This window comes from Euprymna scolopes, chromosome 31, assembly GCF_053919585.1.
Source record: "Euprymna scolopes isolate OS-2025 chromosome 31, ASM5391958v1, whole genome shotgun sequence".
Classification (NCBI taxonomy): domain Eukaryota; kingdom Metazoa; phylum Mollusca; class Cephalopoda; order Sepiida; family Sepiolidae; genus Euprymna; species Euprymna scolopes.
This window is the reverse complement of record NC_136512.1, coordinates 70,064,812-70,087,311: the sequence shown is the minus strand read 5'-3', so window position 1 is coordinate 70,087,311 and position 22,500 is coordinate 70,064,812. Positions and strand designations below refer to the sequence as shown.

Sequence of the window (22,500 nt, the reverse complement as noted above, 5' to 3'; positions counted from 1 at the left end):
TTGTGATTCATAATTAAAATTATAATTCATGTATTTATTTTTCTTTCAATGTATTTCATATAAATATATCAATTTTAATTGGATTTTTCATAAAAATAGTGAAATTTCAAAGTCAGTGTTGTGAAAAATGCTATGAAAATGAATGATTTTTCAACATTTTTCTACACGATTTTTAAAATTAAATGCTCAATTTTCTATTCAAGATGGGAATCTAATTTTTGGTATATGTTCTTATCACATCAAATCCCAACTATCATCACCAGTGCCATGTTGGTTTTCTGAAAAAAAGTTGCAAATCTACCTGCCCTATTCCACAGGCGTGCAGTTCTAAGAAAGAAGCTTTGTTCATGGAATCTACGTTTAGGTTTAGGCACAGATAGAGAGTGGAGGGAATTATTGATAGTGGTTTCAGATAGACGAGTGTTTTTTGTGTGAAAGTTTGACAAGAGGATTTTTTTTCTTTTTTTTTAATAGCAGATCAAATTTTATGAAATGATAGCTGACAGACGAGGTCAGCTAGTTTATAATAAGTATTCAAGAGTGATAACTAATGAATTCAACGAGGTTAAGAGTGCTCATATTTTCAACATATTTATACCGTGCGAATGAGCGGCTTCATTTCTGTATTTTTTTATCTCGATAAAGAATGCAGGGCATTTGAAATATTGAATTAAAGTGTTTATCCATCAACCACCACCCATCCATCATCAAACTATCTCTGGAATATCAAACTAATTTTTCTATCACACACACACACACACACACACACACACACACACACACACACACACACACATATATATATTGTAAATTAAAACGTAGATCTGGTAGATTAATATGAGACACGTGTGCTACTGATACTGTTCCTCTTTATTTCTGAACCAGCACACGTATATCGATCCATTACCTGCTCGTTATGTCTTGAGTATTCAAGGTGTTGCAATTTCATTCCTCATTCGTCTGTAGCTGAAAATCAATAAAAATAATGCATCAAGTAAAAACACTTTGTATTGGAGGAGAAGAGCGTGTCTTGAATTATACCTACGGAAATGTGACGTCTAGAAACGGATGAGGTTTATCAATTCTTTATTCATATATATATATATATATATATATATATATATATATATATATGTAATTCGTGTACATATTATTTCGTGCACAGTGACCCCCTCCCCCCAAAAAACACATCCACGCACACAAATGCCATCCATAGAATCGTTAATACAATCATGTTGGCACACCAGTTTTCATTAGTTCACTGAAGTTAAGCAACATTGAGTCTGGTCAGTACCAGATGAGTGACCATTTGGGAGTGCCAGGCACTGTATGTAGGAGGATGCTGCAAGAACTGTAAAAATCTAATATTAACATCTCCCCTAACCGGGATATACATGCGATTAGAGACCACTCATTAATTTAATATTTCCATGACACTTCCTCCTTTAGAGGAAGTTTGTTCAATCCACCTGGACTGAAAATTGTTAAAACAAATATAATTGATAAAATTTACAATCCTTTCTGCAATTCAACCATATTTGGTACATATTAACGTCAATCTATATGCCTGACTTGTTCACCAAGATTCTGTTATGAATACCCAACAGTTTTTGTTTTATGTTCTTATCTAGGAGTTAAATAGAATCTGTCCTGGCTATAATACAGCAAAATCACATCAACACATCACTAAATCAAAAACGGTCCTCTCGTGATGACGACTGGTTCTACGCATGCGTCAGAGGACGTCATGACCCGATTTACTTTAAATACTTGAAGAACTGACTAAATTTCATGTACGTCGTGTTAGCTCAGTTGGTTAGCGCGTTGGTTCATTATCTAAACGTTTTGGGTTCGAATCATGGTGTGAGATGTCTTCTATTTTTTCGATTTTTTAAATTTAAATATTGAACCAGTGTTATTTAAGCCATTTTTCACGTAACGTTCGTTTTTCTGTTTTTTTTTTTTTTTTTTTTACTTTGCTTATCCACCCCCGACCACACACCCAAAAACACCCGGGTACCCACCGATTTTTTTTAAATTTTAATATCGAAACAGGCTTATTTAAGCCATTTTTCACATGTTCGTTTTTCTGTTTTCTTTTTTCGATTTTTACATTTAACATCATTCGTTTGCCTTACGTTAGTTTTTTTCAATGTTTTGATTACACCCCCACTTAAGTTTTAACGTTCGTTTTTGTTTTCTTTTTTTACTTCGCGTATAACAAACAAACCTAGTCATTGACCTCGTATGTCGTCGTCGTAACGCTCTAAGACTTCCGTGCACGCGCCTGTCAATTTGGTTCTTACTTAAATAAATGCAAACATCTTTCAGTAACTCATTCTGGCTGGCTGATTTTATTTTCAAACTTCGCCTCAGAGCTTCGGGTTCGATCCTGCCCCCCCCTCCCCGGTTTCTTTTTTATTTAACACCAAACACCCGGGCAACGCCGGGTACCCCTACTAGTCATATATATATATATATATATATAAGTGAAAATGTGTTTGTATGTCTCGCAAAAATTTTCAACAGAGGCGGTGGATTTTCAGGAGATTGGTATCATTTTGAAGCCCGACATATTGGACACAAATATCGAAAAATTGGTCAAAAACATTAATTCCTTCACCCTGGATCCTTTTCTACAAGGAGGGGTGTCGAAAAAATCGTTCCTTCAATTTCTCTCCTCCTGCTACTACGACAATGACGTCATGTTTTACCTAGAAAACTTTGATGTTAGTTTAAACCATCTGCAAGTGTTTTTAAAGGTTTGTCTCTTTGGCGTAGGGGTAACGTGTCATGCAAGCCATTGAAACTGGTCTGCAACTGTCGATCAATCATGGATTAAATAAAGGACTGATATTGACATCAAATACATTTTTTTTCTTTGTCAAAATGTCACGTATTGAATCGTTAATAATTCCCCCATAGTTGGTACAAATAATTTTTGGTCTATGGCTGACCTGTCCACCTAGTTTCAGTTGTGAATGGCCAATAGTTTGGTTTTTTTTTTTTTATGATACGGATGAATTATGGAATAAGGACCCCACAATCTGAGAAACTCAAAGGGGACACATTTTAATTGATACTGGTTAACTGCCAACGCACGTGTCATTTTGTAAACACACACAACCTGAGTTTGTTTTATTCGTTGATTTTAAATATTGAAGAAAAAATTAAGGACAAAAGACTGGGGATATATTTTTATATATAGGGTGTGTTTTTCTGGGCCAGGGAAGGTGCCCCCCCTTTTTTTTTTTAAACAAGTTTTCAATAAACAAACAGAGATGGTGTTCATTGATTAATTTCTAGTTTAAAAATGATTTCATTCTCTACTATTATTCAAGTTTTTTCATTTTTTTTTTTTCTTTTAGGCAATTAAGAAAAACATTTCAATATCTCATTTTTGATATAGATCCAATGGGTTTTAACTGTGATGGCCCTCTTCAGTCCTGGGCCAGACGAGTATCGTTTGAATCCATAATGTGAGACCTTGTACTCATCCATAAAGACTAAACACAAAACAATTCCTTAGATATCAGTTGTGCTCTGGACGCATGGGTGTCTATTGCGGAAAAGGACCCTCCAAACACTAGCGTCCATATCTTAGTTGTCTGTGGAGGACATGTTCGTCAGTCGGTTGATCAGTTCATCTCCCCATCTGCTTTGAGCCACAACCCACCCTCAACTATCACAAACTGGAAACTGTCATCAACGGCCGCAAACTCAAGACTGTAAACTGTCGCAAAATTCACTATCACTATTCAAACTGTCTGTAAACTAACTCTAAATGTATTGACCTCTGTTACTGCCACACCTTGATTTACAATCCTATTTTCGAATGCTTTTATGTGCTAGTTTCCCAATCATCTTGTGATTTAAAAATTAGTACAAACCTGATTTTGTACAGCATGCAGTCGTTGTGTCAGGCAAGAAGATAAAACAAACAAAATGGCCGCTATGTTTACTTATAGGCTGGTGATTTCATGAGGTAACGAGACTTCAGGGCATCTAATCTATAAATATAAAAGCGAAAATGTTTGTGTGTGCGCGTGCGTGCGTTTTCGTGTATGCCTAAGAAAGGCTTTTTTCCGAGAACCGATCGGTTGCCTCACAACTTAAAACTTTTTATATCGCGCCTAAACAATAATATCTACGAGTTAACAACCGGGGTCGCCTGTCTATTTAATTTGCCCGACTTTGAAAAGATAAATATTCAATAATTTTCGATCGCCGCATCTGCATTAAGCTTTTTTGTATAAAAAAAAGAAGCGAACAGACTCGCGATAAATAAAACACTGTCCCGCACTCAAAGTTGACGTCATTAAGTCGTCAAAAACGGGCACCTGCCGTTAAACGTTGCACGTTTTTTTTTTTTTGTTTTTTTTCACACTTTATTATTTTCCAACTGCGCGTCAAGGCTTTTTTTTTTTTTTTTTAAACAAACACCCGGGACACCCGGGCAACAATTTTTTTTTTCATTTACCCCAAAACACACACACCTACAAACACCCAGCAACGCCGGGTACCCCCTGCTAGTATGCATATAAAAGGCAGACAGTTTCGATAAAAGCCTGTTGATCAGAGGAGTCTCTTTTTGGTAGAGTGTATTGAATTTTAAGACTGGGAATTATGAGGAAGAAGAATGAACTGTGTTTTTTGATACCCAGAATTGTGAGGAGGGAGAATAGTTAACATAAATTGTTTGGGGGTTGCAGAATATTTTGCAGTGCATTTTTCTACTAACATTATTTCTCGTGCTAAATAGTTTGAGGCTTTTGTGTTTTGGTTTTTAAAATATGACTATCTCCAAAGCGTTTTATGGTCGACGGATATTGCTATGAAGCCTCATGTAAGATAAAAAATAATTAAAAACTGAAGGATTGGTACTTTGACCATTCCCAAAAGAAGGTGGCAGACAATGGCAAGAGATGTATGGAACAAGAGCAGTGGGTCAGCCAACATATTACAAGTGAGGATGAAAGTGATGAATTTAGTAAAAGATGAGTTACTGGAATTATTTGCAAAATTACAGCTAATTAGAATTAAAATGGAGGCTTTTTCAAACATAACTCAATCCCAAAACTGACAAATATTTTAGTATGTATTTCGTGCTAAAATATATACAAAAACAAATGTTGATTAACGCTGCTTTAGCATAATAGATGTGAGGAATATATATATATATATAACTCTGGGCATTTTTCACAATAGCCAACAAAAAAAGGATGATGAAGTGTGTGTGTGCACATATATATATATATATATATATATATAGTAAGTTTTAAAATGTATATGGCGATTAAGCTACACTGAATATTCTACGTTTCATCCACTCTAGGATTCTTCAGGCTTATGCGCATAAGCCTGAAGAATCCTAGAGTGGATGAAACGTAGAATATTCAGTGTAGCTTAATCGCCATATACATTTTAAAACTTACTAACTAGCTCTACCTACGTATTGAGCACTTTTGAAGTAAATACTTAAAGTTTACGCATAAATCTATACTTTTGTATATTAATTTTATGTGAGTAAATTAAGTAGTTATTTATATATATATATATATATAATATATATATGTATGTATATACAGCAAATAAATGTTACCAAAGGCAACATTTATTTGCTTTTCTACCTAGCTGAATAAATCTTTTTCATATTTTAACTTATTCTAAAAACATTTTTTGGCTTATAATCAAAAGTATTGTCAAGCCTGTTCAGTTAGAGCGAAAACCAAGATGGCAGTGTCTGTACAGCCATGTCGAGCCTTGATAATCGTTCAAAAATTGGAGAAAAAAAATACTGGTAGAACGGTTTTAACAGATTCTCTGCATTGAAGTAGTTTCCTCGTTTTTTTTTAATTTTTTTATTGGCTATTAAAAGATTTAATCTTTCAATTAAAAACAGCGCCAAAACTATTTAGTGCATTCTCCTCTTCAATTGCAGGATATGATCTCTAGGTCACTTGAAACAAGAAACCCTACTTCACCTTAACCATTCAAGTTCCTTAAGTACATAATACGAGGTCGACAGAGGTCAGAATAGAACATGCCACGGCAAAAACAAAAACAAAAAAAACGCTGTTAACCCTTTCATGCACAACAAATAGAAAAATTGATAGAAATTGTCATAAATTTGTATTTAATTACTAACAGGGTGAACCAACGTTGCCCGGGATTGAATGATGATCAACGAATGTTTCACACTCCCATATTTTATCATATCAAAGAGCCTACTCTTGATTTTATATCACTGGCATTACTGGTCGTGCAGGGATAATGATTTGAATTTAAGTTTAAAATGAAAAAGTCAAGTATCATCGTGCAATTGTGCTTTAAACAGAAACATTAATTTTGAACGCGTCCCTGTCATATCGAAGGGCATACTGTTGATTTTGTTGGGCCTTTTGGCTTGTGTGGTAATAAACTTCTCAAATGCACTTGTGATGTTAGGCTGTGTAAGGTGTTAACTTTGATTAAAATTGCCTGTACCTTCTTTCATCAGATTATTCTAATTATCAGTACTTATCGGAGACATTCCGACACAAAACCTATCTAAGAACACTGCCAGGCATATACAGTGCCTTCATGTGAAATTTCATAAAAATCGACCTAGCTGTTTTGGAGTCCATAGGAAACGAACTCACAGACATGCATACAGATACACAAAGTTCCGTTTATATAATAAATAGATAAGTTTGGTGATAATTGAGGACATTAAGTAGCAATAAGTTATGGGTGCATTATTACTCGAAATAGGGTTATTACTGTATATTTCCCTATACAATCTATTATTATATTAAAACTGACCAGCTTTCCTGCTGACTACAATATAGTCGTCTTCAATTCCAACGTAAACAAATTCTTTTTGAGCTCCTCCTCCCCAATAATCGATTTCTACTCCATTTCCACCACTAAGTATTAATACGATAAGTAGGGACCTCTATGTAAAAAAAAAAAAAAAAAAGTCTTGCTTCAAAAAGAACATTGTATGTCAAAAATCTTTGCTTTTTGAAATGTTTTATTCATTTTTATATATTAAAAAAAAAATATTTAGTGTTTTAACTTTAAATAATTTTTATTTATTTATTTATTTATTTTTTTCCAATTTCAGATTCTGCTGTAATCAGAACTTCTTGGGTCATGGCCATTCCATCTTTGTGCCTTGAGTCTCTTCCACAGACTATTATGCAAGGACAAGAAACCAAATCAGATGCCGCTATGAGTCTTTGACATTTTTTTCCGGCTGCAGCCTCATCGCCAGCCCTGACTCTCTTAAAAAGTCGACCAAGAAACTAGACACTCTTTCGCCTTCACGCTTCCCTGTGTTTTCTACTTCCTGTCTTTCAGTCGTGCAGAGTCGCTTGTTCCGACAAACCAATGATGAGTATACATGGAAGAAAAGGAAGCATCCGGAAACGCGTCTTTCTGGGTACTGCTCTCTTTGTCGTCTGTCTTTACTTATCATACCAAACCTTCTCCTGCGTTGGTGGGCCGAAGGTGTACATGGTTCCCAGCGACCCGATACGCTACATCTATGATGAGAAAAACCGTGCCATCCCCTACAACAAGGAAATGCCCCTAATATTCATCGGTGGGATGCCTCGGAGTGGGACGACCCTCATGCGGGCCATGCTCGACGCACACCCGTTGGTGCGGTGTGGCGAAGAGACCCGCGTGATCCCTAGGATCCTTGCGATGCGTTTTCAGTGGGAAAAATCTGCCGTTGAAAAGAAACGATTAATGGAGGCTGGGATGACCTCTGAGGTCATCGATACAGCTATTTCGGCGTTTATCCTTGAAGTGATTGCGAAGCACGGGGAGGCCGCGCCCCGCCTCTGTAATAAGGACCCATTCACTTTAAAATCGAGTATTTATCTAAAGCAGCTATTTCCGAATGCTCGTTTCCTCCTGTTGATACGGGATGGGAGAGCCGTTGTTCATTCCATTATTACGCGTAAAGTGACCATCACAGGGTTCGATCTGACCAGTTACAGTAAATGCCTGAAGAAATGGAACCAGGCAATGGAGTCGATGTATTCTCAATGTATACAGGTCGGGCCTAGTCGATGTATGCCTGTTTATTACGAAAAACTTGTGTTACAGCCTGAATATTGGATGCGGAAAATTCTGGAATTCTTGGACTTGGAATGGGATAATAGGGTTTTACACCATGAAGAATATATTGGCAAACCAGGAGGAATATCCATATCAAAGTGAGTATAAAAACGAAATTCCTTTTTTTAAATTTAAGTGAAGTATCTTAGTAAGAGGAACCTGCATTTTTCTTTTATAGATTTGGAGAAAGATTTTTAAAATCCATTCAGTTTTGTATGAATCGGATAATTTTGATTGGTACTCGTTTCTCCAATATCTTTCTGGTTAGAAATCTTTCTAGAAAACATTTATTGTTATATTTATTGAAGGGACCACATGAATGTTACCAACATCTCTAAGTGAAAGGGATTTTTATCAAATAATGAAATCTGGACAGTCTAGGAAGATGTGTGCAGAACAGTAGACTTTGTTGGTTTGGCCACACTGAAAGAATGGATGAGAGTGCTTGAGTAAGTAGATGTAGAACAGTTGAGGTAGCAGGTCCAGTTTACAAGGAGAACATGACAGAAATTGATAACGATGAACTTGAGAGAAATAGAAATGAAAAGACTCGGCCAGAAAATAGGTTAGTTTAGAAGTCAATTTCTAAAATCTGTTCAACAAATGCTGGTATGTAAAACAGACATTGAACCGTTATTGATAATGTTGTTGTCGTTTTTGATGATGATGTCAATGTTGGTGATGACAAAAATTGTTTGACAAATGCCTGTATGTAAAACAGACATTGAACTATTGATGTTGATGATTGTTGTTGAGCATCATTCGCTTCATAAGAATCTGATGATTTTTGTTGGCATTAATTTCCCTCAATATCTTTCTAGTTAGAGAATTTTTTCTAGAATCATTTTACTTTTGGGAGGGGCCACATGAAGTTTGCCAACATCCCTAAGGGAAAGTGTTTCTGTGGAACAAATTAGATTCGAACTTGGCACACCCAAGTTGTAAGTTTGTGTCATCAACCACTTGTCCAGCCTCACCCGTGCTGTTGTCTGGTGGCCTTTTGTAGTAGGAACCCTACAAACAACCTCACCTCAAAGAAAAAGGTGTGCGCTCTCTCTGCTACCAGCGCAGGGAAACCAGGTAAAGAAGACACAATAGGTGTGGCATGTTTTATGGAGAAGGATGAAATAAGTTATGCGAAATTGCAAGTAAAAATGAGCATAAAGGGGGCCAAACTGGAAGGGAAACGAGGCAGTATTTCGATCCTGTTTGATCAATAAGCATAAATAAAATATATGCATGCGTATGGAAAAACAATGATCAAGGAAAAAAAAATCCCACTTGCAAAGAGTTCCAGTGCTATGTCATAATTTTCAAAGTCCCACTTGTTTAAATTAAGTTAAAAAAAAGTGATTGAAAGTTTTTTCCGGTAATGTATATCATTCAAACGCTACCGTGTTTGAATATACGGTTAAGTGGCAGTTTTAGTCATTTAGAACTGCTTTAAAGCTTCACCCCCTCACTCATTTTCCGACTAAATTCATACAATTATTACAGTTTATAGATCACCTTTTCAACTATATTGTTTAAAAAAAAAAAAAATTTTTCAATTTTCGTTCAGTAAAACAAAACTTATGATGAATTTACTGGTGTTCAAAATCATATAAAAAAACGTAAGGAAGTGAGCAACGTTTTTTAAGACTGGTTTCCATAGTAACCATGTCGCTTCAGTGACTACTGTTGCTACCAATTCACTGCTGTTACTAAAAAGAAAAGTAACAAGTTAAACAAAGAATAAAACGGAGATAAATTGGGGATTTTATTGAAAGCAGAAGAGTGCGATACATTATTATTACATACATGTATGTTATGTTCATGGGGACAAAAAAAAAACTGAAATTAAAGAACAAGTGAATTTACTGGAAGCCTGGAAAAATCATAGATTACAATAGAAAAATGTGAGCATGAAAAGTAATATGGTTAAGCTTAAACATAGAAAAGTAAAAGACTAGTTGTTAAAACTGGAAAAGAAAAGGACAAGATATTAAATTTATAACTTAAAATATTGCAGAATTAAGAATTTTTTTTTATTTTAATACAATTTATAACATAAGCAATTCTTAATGCTGCAATATTTTAAGTTTTAAATTTATATTACTAGAATATCTTGTCTTTTTCTTTTCCAGTTTTAACAACTAGTCCTTTACTTTTCCATGTTTAAGCTTAATCATATTACTTTTCATGCTCACAATTTTCTATTGTAATACAGTAATGTTTACGCCTGTTAGAATCAACAGCAAAATTAGTTACAGCTTTCTGACCTGTGAAACGTGTGAACGTGTCTGTGTGTCTATATTTCCCTACGCAATAACTCTGTCAATTTTAAGTCTACAGACTCGAAATTTGATATACGGGGTACTGAGACTTAGGAAAATATTTGTGATCAGTTTTCGGCCAGAAATTTAGTTGTTAAGGAGTCAAAGTTCAATGATTTGACCTTTGAGAACTCTACCAAACTCCTCCGCCAAGTTTGGATCTAAACACTTGAAATTTTAGATAAGGTCCCTGGACATAGATCTAACTTAATAACTTGATTTGAGCCAAAAACAATAAATGTTAAGGTGTCATAATAGGGGTCAAAGTTAAAAAAAATTAAGCTCTGCGGTCTCTACCAAATTACTCAGACAATTTCTGGTTTAAACTTTTGAAATTTTACATAAAGTTTATTCAGAGATAGGGTAAGGTTTTTAATCGGTTTGGGTCGAAAATTTTTAGTTACCAATATATAAATATATGTATGTATGTTTGTGTGTCTGCCTAAAACTTTTGACAGAGGCGACAAATTTTACCAAGATCAGTATCATTTTGAAGCTCAACCTTTCAGACGACAAATATCGAAAAATTGGCTAAAAACATTAATATCTTTACCTTCGACTGGGCACTTTTCTACAGGGGGGTGGTGGTCGCTTTTTCGCCAATATTTTTGAAAGTCATGCTCTCCTTTCGATTGCCTAGCCTTAATTTAAACATAAGTGGTCGTAACAGCAAAGACGTCAAGTTTTTTCCCGTTCTTTTCCTCCTTCAAGGTACGGGTTCGAGCCCACATTCCTACCACCGCTTTTTTTTTTTTTTTTTTTTTTTTTTTTTTTTTTTTTTTGTCTCAACAGACACGGCCAAACACCCGGGCAATGCTGGGCTGAAATGCTAGTTAGAAATATAAGAATGATACGATGGATGTGTAATGTGAATCTTAAAGACAGGCTTAGTTCAGATGACCTTGGAGATAAAATTTGGAGAGCATAAGGTTGTTCAAGCAATGCACAGAAAGCAATGTCAGAATGAACAGCACAGTTAGTTACAACTGTAAGGTTTAAGCAGGAATACATCAAGCTTCTAGAGCATTAGCACTGTTGACAAAGGAATGTGTACGCAGTTTGATGTATTGAAGGGTTGAGGATATGTGTTGCATGACTAGAACTGATATAAAAGTGGTACAATTGATGTGTAATGTGAATTTTAAAGACTGGCTTAGTTCTGATGACCTCAGAAGAAGACTAAATCTGGAGAGTATAGAGAGATGTGTGCAGGACATGAGACTTTGATAGTAACCGGAAACTTTTGTGCCATCAAGCGTTGAACCGTCTGCATTTGCATTTGACAATGGTTCTGTTGCCATAACTTGGATTGGTAGAGAGCATGAGTTGTATAGCGGCGCACCTCTTATCTCACTCGTAGAACATGGTGTCACTTTCAGTCACGATAAAGATTGAGATTCGTACAAAACTGGCCCACTAGTAGATGTAACAACAAAAAGAAAGCCGTTTTTCATCAAATGGAAATGGAATCATGTCTTTTCTTGGAAGACAATTTTATCGTTCCACTCTGCCTTTATTTTACATTAATACAATTGTACTATGCTCATGTGATTGCAAGAGTGGATTAAGGAAACTTCTGTCATTACTAACCAGCAGAGCATTACTGCTGTTAACAAAGGTAATAACCTGTCAGGAATATATGCAATTTGATGTAGTGAAGGGTTGAGGATATGTGTTGCATGACTAGAAATGATATAAAAATGATACGATGGATGTGTAATGTGAATCTTAAAGACAGGTTTTGTTCGCCGAAGAGTATAAGGTTTTTCAAGCAATGTATAGAAAGCAATGTTAGAATTACTGCTTTAATGTTAAACTAGGAGTACGTTAAGGTTCTGTATTGATTCTGCTGCTTTTAATTTGCATCTCGGTAGTGTTCTTATAGGAAGGGGAGCATACCTATACTTGCTATGTAACACTGTTTCTGATACCGGGTGACTCCAAGCTACCTTACTGGGCAACTCTGGCGAGTCAGGTGAGGTTGACACTTGTTAAGAACTCCAAATGTTCCAAATTTCTGTATAGGAAAGCTATGGCAAGTAAAAGGTCTGAAAGTGAACGTTACCATCACCAAAGTAGTGATCAGTGGTTGTTGTTTTCGAAAATCGCCTGAAAAAGGGAAAGTTCCCTGCTCAGTCTATGAAAAGGGACTTCAGGTGCAATTAAACCTTTTTTGTGTGGTGTTTCAAAGCATTGGGTACACAAGATAACCGTCCGCTATCAAGTGTAATCGGTGTAAGACACTGGAAACAAATAATAACTCTGATGTGGAGAAAATATATTTAGATGACAAAAGTACTGAGGTTGTTGATGGTTTCATTGGAGCACGGGGTGGAGCAGGTACTAGTGTGATTGCAAGTGGTAGTAGTGGGTGGACTAAGTTCAGGGAATTCATGGCATTATTAACCAGTAGAGTATTGCTAACATCGACCAAGGGAAGAGTCTATTTATATAAAATATCTGTACTATTATATAATAGCCACTTTGTGCGCAAGTTCCTTCCTTCTAGGGTCTGAAACGGCTGAGCCTACAAGGGGTGTGCAATAAATAATGCCCCTGACCCATTCCCATAGCATTAGTGCAACGAGACTTGGCACAGTTATTAGTCTTTCTCTACATAGGAACCACCCAGAGTTATGCATTTCTCTCATCGTTTGATGCAGCTCTGGAGACCGTTTTTGTAGAACACCCCAGGTTGGTCCTCCAACTACGAAGTGATTTCAGAAATCAAGACTGCATCATCTGGGAAACGCTTTCCTTTCAAAAACAACTTCATGGCTGGGAGGTTAAAGTCAGAGGGTGCAAGGTCAGAGGGTAGGGAGGATGGAGAGGATTTTCATAACCACATGCCCGTGCTTCGGATCTGGCGACATGCGAGTTGTGGACCGGAGTGTTTTCCTGCAGGAGGAGGGTACCTTTGCTGATCTTGCCCCCGCCTCTTGATTTTGATAGCTTCATTTAATTTCCTCAAAAGTGAAGCATAATAGGCTCCTGTAATTGTGGTACCCTTTGCCAGGAAATCTGTCATTACTACTCCGTCCTGGTCTCAGAAGACTGTGAGCATGACCTTGCCAGCGGGGGGCTGCACTCTTGCCTTCTTTGGAGGTGATGAGTCCAAGTGCTTCCACTACATTAACTGGGCTTTGGTCTCTGGATCATAGTGATGGACCCAGGTTTCATCCTGTGTAATCAGTCTTTTGAAAAACTTTGACTCATCTTCTTGGCACATCTCCAAATTCATCCTCGAGCACTCAACGCGTTCTCGCTTCTGGAATGGTGTGAGCAACCTGGGAATCAATCTGGCAGACACCTTATGCATATGCAAATGGTCATGAATGATAGTTTCCACAGATCCTGTACTAATCTTGACATCTTGGGCTATTTGGCGAATAGTAATGCGCCAATCTTCCAAAATGGCAGCCTCAACTTGACGGACAGATGCCTCATCAATAGCAGAAGGGGGCCGACTAGGTCTGGGAGCTGTTTCCACAGACTTCTGGCCATGTTTAAATTCACAATGCCAGTGTTTTACAAGGTCGTATGATGGGGCATTATCAGCATAAGTTTCTTTCATTTCATCAAAAGTCTCCTGTGGCGTGCGTCATTTCAAATACAAAAACCGGATCACTGCTCTACATTCCACAGGCTCCATTTCACACCTGACTCAGTTGAAACACCTGTGAAACAGAAACCACAATTAGTTCAGAGCTGTAATTTGCCACATAACCCATAGAGATACAAATCATTGCACATGCAAAATTTCAGCTTGATCAGACAACTGGAAGTGGGTCAGGGGCATTACTTATTGCACGCCCCCTAGTATCCTTTGCAAATTTCACAAAAAGTTAATTCATATATCTGGCAGAGTTCTTAGATATGTTTTTACACAAAAATTCGTCCGATAAGTATCAAAAATCCAAAAAAATTGATCCTAAAAATAGCCTTTCTTTAGAGATGAAAAAGAATTTTTAAAGAGGAATATTTTGGGTTGCACCGGCAAGGGGGATAATAAAATCTCAAATAATTTCCACTTAGAAAAAAAAACAGATTTGTTGACATCTGTGTTCCAACAGTAATGCCTCCTATTTTTATTTTTTTATTTCAGTGATTGCAAAGTGCATTGTTATAATAACTAAACTTATGCATTCATGATCTGAAAGTTTCATTTCTCTGTAGATATTGACGGTGTGAGACTCTAAGAAAACGCCTGTCATTGATGTGCATCATAAGTAGACATTATTATTGAATTCCTGGCAAAAGTGCATTGAGAATCGTGGTGACTATGTAGTAAAATAAATTCTGGGACAGAAAAGTTTGCTCGTTTTGATGGTACCACTCCCGTTTTCGTAGGTCTTCAAATTTTTAGTTTAAAAAAATAGGAGGCTTTACTTTTGGAATCACCCTTGTATAATGAAGTATGCTCTGGGTGCCCATGCACAGCTATCGTTCACAACTGGAAAAAATGTTTTCAGAATAGTGTTGACTATGTAAAAAAAAAAAATAAATAAATTCTTGTTTCACATTTTTCCCCCTCTATATTTCGTCAAGATCAAAGTGTAGTATCTGTTCTTCAGATGATGCACTTCCATTTCTTGTTCTCTTTCCGTGGAGGAGCAGTCCTTCACGACTGAGACAATTTTTTATTTGTGTACCTTTTCTCCACGTTAAAAAACGACCCTGGTGTCTAACTCTGTCCCGTGGGAAGGCATAGTAAATAGGTACATTTCATTACGATTGAACAAGCAAACGGTATGCTGCTCCTTACTGCTTCTTCAAGAATCTTTACCATTTTTTTTAAACTTTACATTTTGGTGATTGTATTACAATAAAATGCACTTAATCAGTTTAGGGTTAGACGTTTTTGTCAGCCAATTTAAGAAACATGATGCATGAAATGTTAGATGCAATTTAAGAAACATAATTACAATGTTAAATCTGTAAACAGTAGCAAATACAATCAAGAGTCTAAATATTAATTTACTTGTCTGTATGTCCAGTGTCACAAAAAAAAACATCATCGGAAACATTAATTAATGAGAAACGAATTACCTCCTTTTATAATCGCTCTTTATCAGTTAAAAATCATTAAAGCCATTTCCTCTCCAAAATTAAAAAAAAAAAAACATGGCTGTCTGTTTCAAATTGGTTATTTTATTTTATAATTAAAAAAATGTCATGTTCAGAGGAGACTTAAGTTTTTATAGTTTCTTTTAATTTTTTTTTTTTTTTTTTAAATGTGCAAGTGAATTTACATCTGTTCCTTTATAATTTATATAAAAAATTAAAAAAACAAAAGTATTGTTTGTTGAATTTTCTTTGAAAAAAAAATTTTTTTTAGATCAATTCTTTTTAGCTTTAAAAGGTTAAAAAAAGAATTTGCTAAAAAATTGCTTTAAATTGATCATTTGTTTTATTTTTTATTAGATTTATTTATAAAATTGTTTAAAAATTTACAACTCTCATAGAATTTTCACGGGTCTTGCTAGTCTATGTATTAATACCGTAGTTTTCCAGATTATAAATTATATTCAATGGGAGATCCTATTAAAAAGATGGGTAGAAGATAAAATACGATGAATATCTGTACAAATACCTTTTAAACAAATCATATATACACTTCAGTGACCGTTGGGTTAGCAGCCTCGGGAAGATATTGAAAGATACACTGAATGTCTATAATTTTAAGCATATAAGATCTTTACTACATTATACTTTATTACATAGTTGACCATGCAGTTACTTCAGCCAAACGTATCCCTTTCCTGGACTTACCACATTATAATCAAAATGGTGTTGCCTTGGATGATAGCTAACGCTTGAACATCCAAGACGTCTCTCATGGCTCATTACTAGGGCTATGACAAGAGAATGTTCTTGTCATTGTTTTGACTCTAGAGTATATATCCGACAGAGTTAGACACAGTTAATCAATCGAGAACCACATCACTATCTAAAACCATATAAAGATATCAATTGATATATACACGAGAGTTAAAATAATAAAAAGAATATTCTCTTGTCACAGCCCAACTAATTACTGCACGTAACTATCATCCGTCTTTTGTATTGCGATGTGTTGGAACCAAGAACACCGGATGTTTCGATTAAGATTGGCTTAAAATTGAAATAGTGAACTGCATTTAGTTGTATGGTTGTTTTTGCTTATGACATATCAACCATTTTTTGGTTAATAATTCTCAATCCAGGAATTCTTGAAGAAAGTTTTTATGCTTAGAGTTCTTTATATCTTCAAATATTAATGCATACAGATTGATTTGCTTGTTTTATCGCATGTTAACCCTTTCAGGGTTATTTAATGCCAAATCCAGTAATTAAAAAAAAAAAAAAAGAAATTAAATAATCCTTCAAGTTTCTCCGAATATTTATTCATAATGTTTTGTTTGGTTGTTTTGTAGAAGAAAATTGTTGGTTTTGTTTTTAACTTTGCAGAACACGGTTGAGTTTTGCAAAGGGAAAGGGAAACAAAAAACAATATCAATGTTTGGGTTCATTTTTGGATCAGGAAGCCAGTATCTCCAGACAGCCTGATCTAGTAATACCAGATGCCCTAACAGATATTTCCACTCCGGGCCAAAGTGGATCTGGGAACAATGGTAACTAAGGGGATAACTTCATATTCCCAACAGCTCATAAATGGAGCATAACCACTGGATGTTAAGGTCATATACCCAGGATCTGAGCTGTATTTGTTTGTGTTTGGTTATGATGCAAAAACTCTGGGAATGATCCAAGAACCTTTTTAGATGTGTTTGGTTGAGTAATTCCTTTCACCAACGACAATAATGAAGTTCACTTTTAATATCAACATTAATACTAGTCCTTGTTCTTTCCTTCACCAAACAGCACAAGGCACTCTTTTAACATTAAAAGTAATCCTTGTTTTGTCTCTTCACTAACTCTAACCCAACATCCGTCAAAAATGATCACATAACGTAGCATCTAAAGCAAAACAGATTCTCAACAACACTTACTTTACATAATCACTCTTGTTTCATAGTCATATGATTTTTACGTTCGGAACTGTGTATGACAACTGTTTCCTTGCAGTGGACGCATGCTAATCATGGCCGTTTATCTCTGTTTATCCACACCGTCATGACAGGTTATGGTAAACTGGTCTGCAGTGTTTAAGAACAGATGTCGCAATTCTTGATGGTGAGAAAGAGCCAGAGCCTGTAACGTCCCAAATCAGTGGCTTCCCGGCATGCTGTCAAATCAGTGACCACTGCCTAAGTCTAGGCTGACTGGCTTAAAAATCAATGCAAACACAGTAACATTAAGACCTCGTTTGACTAGACAACTGAGTGCAGGGTGACAATGCAACTGACTGGGGCTTAATCAGCAGGAGCTAATGTGTAGGAAAAAATTGCCAACAATTTGATCTGAACAGTATCAGTGTGCGTGATGTAAATGCAGTCTCGGTTATAATTAAGCAGAAGCTTTTTTTTATTTTTAAAAAGGTTTACTTCTGTCATTCATTAGTCAAATATTTCAAACTGATTTTTAAAACAAATTTATGCAATTTGCTTTGATGTCAGTCTCTTTATGAATTTCCAAACAACGCTTTATTTAAAATACTCAATAGTTGACAAATCTGCAATTAAAGAAAATAGTTGTCAATTTAAAGTCTGCCGCTTCTATAAAAAAAAATTATTTCACAAAATGGACCTGTCAACTGGCTACCTTGTTTGTCTTAACCCTATTAGATTATTTTCTTTGGGGGTCTAGGCTGATAAACCAGACACAATAGACTACCCGGAAGACTACATTCGACTCATTATTGCCGAAATACAGCCTAATTTAATGTGTGGATTTTGTGAAAATTGGACCTTTTAGATTATGCCATATACACATGCCTAAAATTGTAGTTGATTATAAATGTTAAAAATTAATCTTTAAGATAAACCACGTTTGTAAAAATAAAAATATTTTTTGTATTTTTTTTTTCTTTTTAAGTTGGCCGCTTCTAAAAAAAAAAAAAAGAAAAGAAAAACTCTCTATATATTATTATATAAAAATGAACATTGTGTGTGTGTGTGTGTGTGTGTGTGTGTGTGTGTGTGTGTGTGAGTTCCCTATGGGCTCCAAAATGGCTGGGGTCCTGGATATGACCTTAAACTATATCCAGTAGTGAGGCCCCAGCTTGCAGGCTTTGGGGAGTGTGGAGCCACCCTTTAATCGCCATTGCTCACAGGTCCACTCTGACCCGGAGTGGTAGTACCTGTTAGGGTCCCAACTATGAGTTAAATAGAAACAGACTTGAAAAAAACAAATATATTCTGTTAAAAAATTTTTCTTCAAAATCTTTGAATTCGGCATTAAATAACCTGAAAAGGGTTGATATGCCATAAAACAACCAACCAAAACGGATCGAGCAATGTTTATGAAATTTCATAAGAAGGTACTTTAAATGTCTGGCAATGGTCGTTTTGTATTGGAATGTCTCTAATAATCGAAATAATCGGATAAAAAAAAAGGAACAGGCCATTTCGACCAAAGTCAACATCTTACACAGCCTAACATCGCAAGTGCGTTTGAGATGTTTTATTACCATACAAGCTGAAAGTTTTGAAATATAAAATCAACAGATTCTTTGATATGACATGGGCATATTTGAAATGAAGTTTTCTGTTTAAAGCACAATTAAATTTAAATTCAAGCCATCTACAATATAAATTTCACCTGTCTGTTTAAATGTATGTATGTACGTATGTATGTCTGTCTAAAACTTTTGACAAAGGTGACAAATTTTCACGAAATCAGTATCGTTTTAATTTGGATGACAAATATCGAAAAAATAGCTAAAAACATTAATTCCTTCACCCTCAACTGGACACTTTTTTTACAAGAAGGGTATCGTTTTTTTCGCTGATATTTTTTAAAGTTATCCCCTCTTTTCAATTGACTAGCCTTAATTTAAACCTTTGCCATTCCCGGTTTAACAACGGACATAACAGTAAAAACGTAACGTTTTTTTTTGTTTTTTTTTTTTCCCCCCACATTCTTTTCCTTCTTCACAGTATCGGTTCAAGCTTGCCTGCCTTCTCACTACCACTTTTTTTTTTTTTTTTTTTTTTTTTCAACATGTACCGCCAAACACCCCGGGCAATGTCGGGTACACAGGCTATTCTATAATACAAATCTCACCTGTCTGTTTAAATGTATGCATGTATCGCAAAAACTTTTGACAGAAGCGATGGATCCTGATAAGATCGGTATCATTTTGAAGCTCAATGTCTCTGACAACAAATATCGAAAAACTGGCCAAAAACATTAATTCTTTCACCCTAAACTTGGCTGTTTTTTTGTACGAGGAGGGGTTGATTTTTTTTTTTCGCCTACATTTTAGCAAGTCATCATCACCGTTGGATTGACTTCAGTTAATTTCAACGCTTTTGACTTTCGGTTGCGTCATGGAAACATCGGCTAAGACGTCAAATTTTCTTTTACGCCTTCATGTCACGGGTTCAAGCCTGCCTGCCTAGTACCACTTTAAAAAAAATTTTTTTTTTTTTTATTTTCCTCAACACACCTCCAAACACTCAGGGAAACGCCGGGCACCTAGGCTAGTCATATATAGAAAATAATTTTATAAAATTAACAGATTCTCTACAGTGCAATGTTCACTACAATGTATTGTGAACTAAGTTACTGCGATGGACATGTGATGCTTTCTCCTGGTGCACCACGATGTACTAGAATAAACAATCGATTTAATTGAAAAAAAATTGATTTTGCTCGCAATAAAACATTTGTAGATCATTCAATCCCAGACAACTTTGGGTCACTTAGCTAGTGTCCACACACACACACACACACACACACACACACACAAACACACACACACAAACACACATATATGAAGTAGTTCATGTGAATATAATTATACCAATGGCTAGTGACATTTAACCAAGATCTATTATTCTCATAGTGTGAGGTTTTCTTCAGAGTTTTTCATGTTGATGGTGGATAATTAGTTTACTTGGCAGCTGACTGACCCGGCTCATCTTCTCAAATCTACAGAGACGCAAGATTCATATTCGGAGTTGGCAAAATTAACCAAGGCCACAAAATATTAAATAGCCTGGAAGTATTTTCACAATATGAATAAATACATTATATATATATATATATATATATATATATATATATATATATAATGTATATATACAGCATAATCATGTTGACACACCGGTTCTCGTCAGATCACCGAAGTTAAGCAACGTTGAGCCTGGCTAATACCAGATGGGTGACCATTTGGGAATTCTAGGCGCTGTATGTGCTCTCCGCTTATCTCGGCATTGTTTCCAGTCGTCTTGTACCTCAACTGGCCACTGGTATGCAACAATGTTGGCTCAGGAGAGGCGTGGTTGGAGATTGCGCAACTCTTGTCACACAAATTTCACGCGCAGGCACCCTTACAGTGGGTATCCATAGTCTGTCAAGACTGAAGGAAGCCTTTATATATATATATATATATATAATATATATATATATATATATATATATATATATACACACACACACGACCAGGCCACCCAACATTGCCCGGTCATAAAATACGCTTAAATATGATATTTTGATTAATGCATATTTCCTATTAATTATCATACTTGCCTGGGTGTTTGGAGGTGTGTGTTGAGCAAAAAAAAAAAATATATATATATACATATATAAATATATATATATATATATATATATATATATATATATATATATATATATATATACATATACAGGAGTAGTAAGCAGGCTCGAACCCGTAACGTGCCAGAGTAAAAAGAGGTGAAGAAAAAAAAACAAATGATTCTTATTGGTGTGCCTACTGTGGTTGTGACATCACGGGCGGTCGAAATAACGCCTTTTATGTGACGTCGAGGATTGAATGACTTGCAAAAAATGTCAGCAAAATAAAAACGACACCTCTGTCGAAAGTTTTAGGCAGACATACAAACATGCATACAGGCATTTTAAAAAGGAGAGAAATCGAATGCCTACTAGACACTGTCCTCGAGTGTCTAAGGTCTCTCTGTACAGGGGTTTGTCAAAACAATCTGGCATGAGGATACTTTTTCCATAGAAGTAAACCCTGACCAAATATTCAAAATCACATAGTATTTGCAGCCCAAATAAGATCTCCTCACTACGGCTACTCCACAGATTTTCCGAGGAATGGTGCACCTTCTCCAAGTGATATTACCTCAAGTAATAGTACGAAGCTGGATACTCCACCAGACTAGACAAATTCTTGTCCTGGAATCCAGTAAGACCATGAGACCAACATGAAAGATATACTACAACATATAAAATGGTTAATTGGGAAGAGGAAAATTATGTTCTCTATTTCTTTACTAACTCAGTGCTTGAGAGATAAAGAACTTTAATGGAACATTCGAATATCTATGTATCTCATATAGACTTCAAGTGTTAGCCCCAGGTCGTGGGCCCCTTGATTTCTGAGAAATTCGACTGAAGTAAAATAAAACAAAAAAGGCATTTAAACAGACAGGTAAGATTTATATTATAGACTAATGGGGGTGCCCGGCATTTGGAGGTGTAAAAGAAAAAAAGTCTTGGTAGGCAGGTAGGCTTGAACCCGAAACCTTGAGGCGAAGGCAGAAAAGAAAGCCCGACATTTTACCGCGACGCTAAGAGGGCAGAGAAGTGAGAATGGTTGAAATTAAACGCTTAAAAACGAACTTCTGGTTTTCTAGGTCAAACATCACACCATAGAGAAATGAAATCACTCAGAGCCAGTTTTGCTTTACGCTTTCTGCATATTTGTTTCCTCAAGATGTTGAGAAAAACCAGTTCCTCATAAAAAGGGGAGTGTCCAAATGAATAGCAATTGTCTGATATGAGGGATTTTCCCCCGTATTGATCAAAGCTTATTGCTTTTTGGACGTCTTGGCACAAAGGGCTGAAATGCTCACTTTACTTTCGATTTAGTTTTGTTTTTTTAAAGAAAAACACAAACAGGCAGGACCACAGGATAGCGTGAATTTTACAAAGTAAAACTTGCTCGAATAAAAGGTAGAAACTATCTCCTTTT

At 35.8% G+C, this 22,500-nt stretch overlaps 1 protein-coding gene and 1 pseudogene across 6 annotated transcripts in view; both read left to right on the top strand.

Moving 5' to 3' along the window:
* LOC145255810 (protein-tyrosine sulfotransferase 2-like) overlaps positions 1 to 22,500 on the top strand; it is a 187,128-nt gene that overhangs the window by 113,446 nt on the left and 51,182 nt on the right. For all 6 annotated transcript variants that reach the window (XM_080114504.1, XM_080114505.1, XM_080114503.1 and 3 more), the window contains exon 2: positions 7,109 to 8,210. In XM_080114504.1, the coding sequence (XP_079970630.1) occupies positions 7,375 to 8,210 (836 nt within the window). In that variant the 5' untranslated portion in view covers positions 7,109 to 7,374. The remainder of the gene's footprint in view (positions 1 to 7,108; positions 8,211 to 22,500) is intronic.
* On the top strand, positions 20,614 to 20,730 carry LOC145256019 (5S ribosomal RNA; annotated as a pseudogene).